This window comes from Macadamia integrifolia, chromosome 14, assembly GCF_013358625.1.
Source record: "Macadamia integrifolia cultivar HAES 741 chromosome 14, SCU_Mint_v3, whole genome shotgun sequence".
Lineage (NCBI taxonomy): Eukaryota > Viridiplantae > Streptophyta > Magnoliopsida > Proteales > Proteaceae > Macadamia > Macadamia integrifolia.
In genome coordinates, this window is record NC_056570.1 from 3,486,917 (window position 1) to 3,495,088 (window position 8,172).

The following is an 8,172-nucleotide window of genomic DNA, read 5'->3' on the forward strand; positions in this document are numbered from 1 at the left end:
AAAACGATGCAGAAGATAATGGAAAAACAAAACAAACAATGCACACAAATTTTACGAGGTTCGGCAAGGTTGCCTACGTCCCCGGTGAGATGAGATCCTGCTTCACTATCAATGGAGAATAGGGTTACAGTGCTTGTCTTCACACCTCTCAGTATTGCTTGCATTACAGAGAAAAAAACCCTCGCTACAAATATATAGCGAAAAAACCCTAATCCGGAAAGTACACAATTGCCCTCAAATAAAAAATTCGAGCGGGGGGCTGCGCCCCCCTACACCCCTGCTATGCAGGGGGACCTCCTGCCCCCCTTGCAACCCCCACGGCCCGTTAACCGGCTAGTAGGACCGTCGTCCTGCCTGTCTAGGTGCTGCACCAGTACTTCCTGGATTAAACTGCGACGAAATACAAGACATCATACACCAACAGGAGGTTCATTTTGTTATATCTACAGATTGTGCTTGGCGATCTATACCTCACAAGGGAGGTTGTGGTGTTGTGATTGGGGACCATGAGGCAGGTTTATTATAGCTAAAAGCAAGCCTGGGACTAGTGCTTCTGCTGCAGCTATGGAAGCTGAAGCTTTGCGTGATGGAATTCTTCTTGCCCACGTGTTAGATCTTCTTGCTTTAGTTGTTTTAAGTGACGGTCAATCTATCATTAGGGGCTTGACTTGTAATATCTCTTCCCTCGACTGGGCAACGAGAGTAATAGTTGAGGACATCATGTCTTTGTTGTCTTTCTTTAGTTTTGTTGGTTTTCATTTTTCTCCCCGGTCAAACAACTGGGAAGCTCATAATTTAACCTAGGGTGCTTCTTTGTTAGGAATCTCCTAGGTCTGGTGGCTCAATCCGCCAATTTGTCTTGTAAATAACTGTTCTCCTGGAAGGACTTTGTCCTCTCTTGATTTTCTCTAATAAATAGTTCTTTCTTGTTAAAAAAAAAAAGTAGTTAAAGACCGAAACCTGACCTATTAAAGACCAATTATCTTTAAAAAAAGGCAACAAATGACTAAACAGATTCATTAAGAACTGATTTAATTATAAAGATTGAACGCCCAATACTGATTAGTAAAATTGGTTTCAGTTTCGGGTCTGAGGATCGATTTCTTTTTCTGTCAGTTTCTGTCTTGGGCCTCAGATGTCTAGCCCAAATGTGACCCATCGAGTTTCCCTTCACCCACAGGTGAGAGGGAAACTTTGAAGCCATGACATATGATCATTTGACTGGAATGAGAAAGGGTATTTTCAATCATGTATCATCGATAGAGGTGGGATTTTAATAATTAAATTGATCCTCAAGAATCCAGTCATGGAGTCATTATAGTGTAGGGGTGTAAAACGGTCGATTCAGTTTGATTTTGGTTACAAATTTTTATTGGTTTGTTATCGATTTGATATTAGGGTCAATTCGTTTGCCATATATATATATATATATATATATTATATATGGAATGAAAGAACATTTTATTTTAATGATTCCGAGTGGTATCTTTTTTTTTTTTTTTTTTTAATCAGGTTTAGACCAGTATTTTATTGTGGTTGTTTGTTGCATTTGATCGGTTCGACTTGATTTTGATTTCTACCGTTTTATGAAAACCCAACCTGAAACCAAACTGATACAGATTTGATTCTATTCATGCTGGACTGGTCAATTTTGATCGATTTGACTGGTTAAGGGTGAACTTTCATACATATGGCTAAATATAGATTAAAAAATAAATAAATAAATAATTGAGCCTGAATCAGCTCAATATGATTGGATACAACTGATTCATATCAGTATTAATATCGTTCTCCGCATTTGGTAGTGATCATGCATCAACCACCACCATTACGTACACATATCATTCTTGGAGTCCAAGTTAGCTCCCCACAAGGGAAGAGAGCCCTCTTAATCTCTTAATCTCTTAATCTCTTCCTTCTCCGAGCTCAAGTTATGGAAGAAAGAACTAAAAAGAAGGAATCAACAACAATTGGTTTTATTATGGGACACCTCATGATGTTTATATCGATCTATTATGCCCCTCTATATTTAGCATTAGGCAATAGTGATCAGATAGTGCCGACGAGTGTATCTAAACTACAAATCAGAGCAATTAATACACCATTGACTCGTAATATAATATACTGACAAGTGTATCTAAACTACAAATCAGAGCAATTAATACATCGTTTACTCGTAATATAGTATTCCATGAATAATGGCATCACATATCTAAGGATAAGCATAAAATATAAAAATAGTCAAAATGGCAAACCACCTTCCTGCTATACTTCATGGTTTCATGGCTAGCCACCCAAAAGGGAAAAATAAATAAATAAATAAATAATATAAACAAAACCAATGTCATGCTTAACAGTAATTTTGCCACGCGTCAAAATAATATTGGTGGTAAGACCGACCAGATTCATGCCTTTCATCACTTCATGGTTTCATATCTCATATCTAAACCAGTTTCTCACTCAATGCTTAATGCTTAAAATTTATTAGTACTTATTATATTAAAAAACGGAAAAAAAAAAAAAAAAAAAACTGACCAATTTGAAACTATCTTCAGAACAACGCGTTGAGAGATGAAACGCGTAGACTTTTGAGTCCGTTATAAGATTTTAAGTAGTCGTTACGGTTTAAAACTGAAAGTCCATATTAGAAGTCGCGGGAAAGTCTTCAAAGACCAAAACCGAAAAGGGAGAAAAAATAAGGACTAGTTCAACGCTCATGCCTGAGCTTGCAATCTAATGAAAGTTGCCACGTGTTGGTCAGATTCTCCCAAACTGAAATTCCCAGAACAAGAAACTCTCTTGGTTCGATCGCTTTCTTTCCGAAGTTTCTTGATGAACTAGAAGGGGTCAAAGTAAACTACTCCTCTTCTTCCTCATGTTGATCGTTTCAGGAGTCTCCCTGATGAAGTTTAGACAGTTCCTGTAACTTCTCTGCGATATTCACAAGAATTTGGTGGTGGGTTCCAATTTTTTTTCCTTCTATTTTGGAAGATTACCATTACAATTATACGATTGTATTCCCCTGTATATTTCTTCTCTCTTCTCCACTCGTTGTTCCATTAAGGATTCAATATCTGATTTGCAGAGATACACGTCTGAAATTTGCATTTTTTTTCTCTGGTTTTCCTGATCTGGATATGGATCAATTCAGACAGATAGGGAAGGTTTTGGGGAGTCTAAATTCTCTCATGGTATTTCAACAAGACATCCGGGTTAACCAGCGCCAGTGTTGTTTGCTTTTTGATCTCTTCACTATCGCTTTCCATGGCATCGCAGAGGAGCTCAAGCAGAATCTGAGATATGAAGAGAAGCACACCAAATGGAATGCCCTTGAGCACCCATTGAGAGAGCTTTACCATGTTTTCAAAGAAGGAGAAGTTTATATTCAGCAGTGCATGGACAACAAGGATTGGCTGGGAAAAGTCATCTCTTTGTCGCAAAACACAGAATGCATCGAATTCCACATCCACAACTTGCTCTCCTGCATCCCAATAGTCATTGAAGCTATAGAGAATGCAGGGGAAATCTCAGGGTGTGACCAGGATGAGATCCTGAAGAAGAAGGTCATCTTGTCAAAGAAGTATGAGAGGGAGTGGATGGACCCTAAACTCTTCCGATGGAATTTTGGGAAGCTTTATCTGGTTTCTCAAGATATCTGCAATCGACTGGTTACCGTTTGGAAGGAGGATAGATGGCTTCTTCAAGAGGCAATCAGAGAAAGGAGAAGTTCAGAGCCTGGAACCAAGCAAGAGCAACGTCTCATGGAGTTCCTACTGAAGAATTTTGACCACAACAAACCCTCTGATGGGAAGCTCTTCCCTAGTTCAATATTGGTGGGTTCAAAGGACTACCAGGTTAGGAGACGACTAGGGAGCGGTAGCCAATACAAGGAAGTCCAATGGTTAGGTGAAAGCTTCGCTGTAAGACATTTCTTCGGAGAGATTGAGCCTGTGATTCCTGAGATTACTCGTCTCTCCTCCCTCACCCACCCTAACATATTGCAATACCTTTGTGGGTTCTCAGATGAGGAAAAGAAAGAGTGTTTCCTAGTTATGGAGCTGATGAGCAAGGACCTCAACAGTTACATCAAAGAGCTTTGTGGGCCGAGGAGGAGGGTTCCATTTTCCATTCCTGTAGCAGTTGATCTAATGCTTCAAATTGCCAGAGGGATGGAGTATCTCCACTCCCACAAGATATACCACGGAGAATTAAATCCATACAACATCCTAGTTCGATCAAGGAATTCCCCTGATGGATACTTGCAGGCTAAAATCTCAGGATTTGGCCTATCCTCCATTAAGAACTTCACCCATCGATCCACTTCAAATCAAAATGAGGCACCAGTCATCTGGTACGCCCCCGAGGTTCTATCAGATCAAGAACAGCCAGAGAGTGCCTCCATTTCCAAGTATGCTGAGAAGGCAGATATTTACAGCTTTGGCATGATTTGCTTTGAGCTTTTGACAGGGAAGGTTCCATTTGAAGATGCACATCTCCAGGGAGATAAGATGAGCAGGAACATTAGAGCAGGGGAGAGGCCACTCTTCCCATTCTCTTCACCAAAATACATCACCAACTTGACAAAAAAATGTTGGCATACTGACCCGACTCAGCGTCCAAGTTTCTCATCCATTTGTAGGATCCTTCGCTACATCAAACGGTTCCTAGTGCTGAACCCAGACCATAGCCAGCCTGACTCTCCAATTCCACCTGTTGATTACTGTGATATAGAGGCATGGTTCTCCAAGAAGTTTTCTGTAGAAGGGAGCCTCGATCCAGCACCAGTATCACATATCCCATTTGAAATGTTTGCTTATAAGGCAATGGAGAAGGAGAGGATCAGTGTGAATTTTAGAGACAGGAGTTCAGAATCTGGCAGTGACGGCACTTCAGGTTGTGGGGATGATAATGGAGCTCTGGTGGATGATCCATTCCCTGTAGCACCCGAGAAAAAAAATCCAGTCTCTTCCGAGCATACCAACAAGAAACTCTTGCTGGTAAAGAAGACTACAGATGCAAAGGCCAACAAACAACCAGGTCATTTTTAGCCTAGCTTAATTTTCTTCTTCAATTTGCCTGCTTTCTCTTCAAACATGCTTTGTATATATATATGACAGATTTTCTCCAATTATCCTGAGACAACTCTCTAAAATCAACAGGCACCAATACAGGTTTCATTCCAGAAAAAAAACTTAGGTTGTCGATAACCAATACATCCAAACTACTCACATTTTTGTCATCCTTGTTCTCAAATACTTTTGTAGACAGTGTCTCAAGTCCTGCATTATATGATCTGCACATAAGTCTCTAAGTCACAGAATGAAAACAAAATATTAGATTTTGAGTCTGATGGTCCTCAAGCCATCACTATATACAGTTCAATACTGATCAGCAATTTCCTTTTGGTATCTGGTATTGGAACTAACATGTACACATGTATATAGTGAATGGAAATGAAGAACTGTTGAAGTTTGCACTTGTAACAGACTTGAGTAAAAGAAGGAACTCTTCCAGAGCATGATACTGATAGGCTCATTATAATGCAGAGAGTAATGAAATGATAACAATTATGCTAGTTATCCATACATATGCCAAGGATATTTAAGCAAATAATAAATTAAAATGACAGCGAAGGAATTTCTCAAACTATTCTAAATTCCAGAGATTTAATTTAGATACCAGATTTCATTACCATATTCTCTAACACCATACTATGTGCATTTTGTTTTCTATCAGGAACACCAAAAGGACGAGCACTAAGACCTCCACAACAGACCCAATCTGCTCGCAGTCTGAGGATGCATTCTGAGAGCCAGCTTTCAGTAGTGATGAGCCCACACAGGCGGAGAACATCTGGTCATGCCTCGGATTCTGAGTTAGCATAGTTTCATAAAAGGCACCATCTTTCCCCCCTGAGGACATCTCAACACAAACTGGTAGTTCGCCAAAGTTCTCCATGATTGAGCTTCAAAAAGTTTCCCATCCATCATCTTCTATCAACTTTTGACTAACTGAGGTATTGAGAGTCGTGTAAATTGCAAGCTTGGCTGCTAACATCAGTGTTCCTGTCAAAAAGTTTCATGGCATATGACCACATTGCTGTACTTGAAAGAGGAAGGGATTTCCTTTTGCAAGGCCTAGATTTTGGGCTACTTTGCACTCATGGATGGACAATTGCTTCTCCACCCACCCTTCCTCCCCAAGGGGAAAAAAGGGAGAGGAGCCACTGCTCAATAGATGTTGTCAAATGTTCTTGAATCTTGTATCCCTTGAGTGACATCACCTGAGTCTTACTTATGATTTCCTACTCACACTGTGCATCTTACTGATTAGATTTTGGGCCGAAACTGTGTTACTGATCAGTGAGAGAGCAAGTGAAGTTGTATTTTGTTCCACCATACAAGCCAGTAAGACCATAAGTCCTACCACTTTTTGATTGAGAAGATCAAAATTGAAGGTAAGGTATATTAATTGTACTTTGTAAAATCAGATGTAGTATGCATCATATTTCCAAATGATATGAGTTAAATCTTCACCCAAGTATGGCATCTAAAAGAGTTGCCTGGAGGGCTAGGATCCAAGTTGCCGATTGTTCGTGAGTGGGATGTCCCAAAGTGTTTTTTGTTTTTTCTTTTCAAATACTTGTGGATCCATGTAGCAGACCCCATTTAGTTGGGATAAGGCTACGCTTTGTTGTTGTTGTTGTTGTGTTTCCAATTACTACCATGTAAAAGGAAAAATCTGAAGTCAAATCCTTTCTTTCATATTAATTTCACATTATAATATTCCTCCTACCATGATTTTTCCCAGAACCAACTGAAGCCTGATTTAGCATACAAGCAGACACATGTGACCAGGCATTTGATCATGCCCACAGAATAGATGAACATAAAGGTATCAGCCTAATGCAAAGTCAGAGTCCACCAGTATATTTTCTTACCTTATAACAATCATTTGTGCATGGATGTACACATTTGGATGATTTAACCTTCTTATGGATCAAGTGGACATACATTTAGATGAAAAAGAATCTTAAAAATTGGAGATACTGACAATAAGCTGTAAGATCTGAGAAAAAAAATAGAAGAAGAAGCTGATTGTATATAATGTAAATACTCTTAACTTGGGATCATTAATTTGGCAATAATATACATTGGTATAATTCAAATTGGGACATTTTGGAATATGTGAAAAACTGTTAAATGCTCATTTCCTTCCTTGAAAACCTGGACTGCCTTCAGAATACTGGTTAAAAAGATTGGTCACGCATTCCTTTTCCGGTTGAGCATAAGTACAGAAACAATAACAATTGGGATTCTGTAGTGATCTTTTCCATGTTTCCACCACCCCACCTTGTTTTTCAAGCCTCAAACCTCGGTTTATAAAGAAGTGGTCCACAAAAGCACCTGCTGTATCTTGAGCATCCTCTCTTGTTTGGGTAGCAATTGTTTTTGGTATGTAAGCCTCGAGCACTAACTGGTGGTAGAAGATACAGTATCAGCCACACATTGCTCATTGTAGTCCCTTCAAATTCTTCACTCTATTATAAAGCACAGCAAGAGGTGTTCAACCCAACTGCCTTTTTTGCATGGTGAGGAAGAAAAACCTGACACCTCATACAGTTGATGCTGTGTAATTGGTGGCGCTATTCAACCCCATCTGTGGCTTCTGGTGGCTCAGACCCTTGCTTTTCGAGTGAAGTCAGATACAAATCCCAGTTCAACTGAACTATGAGTGAATTCGATGGCTCAGTTTCTCTTCTGGTTGGGGTCTTCATCTTACAGTGACTTCTTTCAGACCACTCATACTTACACACACTCAAGGACTCGATGAATCTTTGGGACCACAAAAATGTGCACCTTCAGCTTTAGAACTGTCCATCTTTCCTTGGTTGAACATATATTGTTAACACACTGCTCACACCATCTGCAACAGTTTTATACTTCCACTGGAGTTGGCAGCTACAACCGTATTTGACTTTCCTCTCCAACAGACGCTGGAAACAAACTGTCCATTGTCATCACCAGTCTCTTTCCCAGTAATAGGATCAAAAGAGCCGAACTTGTGAGAAGTGATGGGCATAGGCAAAGATCTATAATAAGCATAGACCTGAAGGATAAACAATAAAAAAAAATGAAAGAGTTAAGTCCTCAAACTTTGAATTGCCACCTC

At 39.6% G+C, this 8,172-nt stretch overlaps 2 protein-coding genes across 6 annotated transcripts in view; one reads left to right on the plus strand and one right to left on the minus strand.

The window, feature by feature from the left end:
* Positions 1-2,547: 2,547 nt before the first annotated feature.
* LOC122062170 (mitogen-activated protein kinase kinase kinase 7-like) lies at positions 2,548-6,634 on the plus strand. Its single transcript, XM_042625876.1, has 2 exons — positions 2,548-5,037; positions 5,737-6,634. Exons 1-2 carry the CDS (start codon positions 3,138-3,140, stop codon positions 5,883-5,885), a joined length of 2,049 nt encoding a protein of 682 aa, XP_042481810.1. The 5' UTR covers positions 2,548-3,137; the 3' UTR covers positions 5,886-6,634.
* A 447-nt stretch (positions 6,635-7,081) lies between these two features.
* The window catches only part of LOC122061450 (protein SUPPRESSOR OF PHYA-105 1-like), an 11,882-nt gene continuing 10,791 nt past the window's right edge, over positions 7,082-8,172 (minus strand). For all 5 annotated transcript variants that reach the window (XM_042624708.1, XM_042624709.1, XM_042624712.1 and 2 more), the window contains one exon: positions 7,082-8,109. In XM_042624708.1, the coding sequence (XP_042480642.1) occupies positions 7,918-8,109 (192 nt within the window). In that variant the 3' untranslated portion in view covers positions 7,082-7,917. The remainder of the gene's footprint in view (positions 8,110-8,172) is intronic.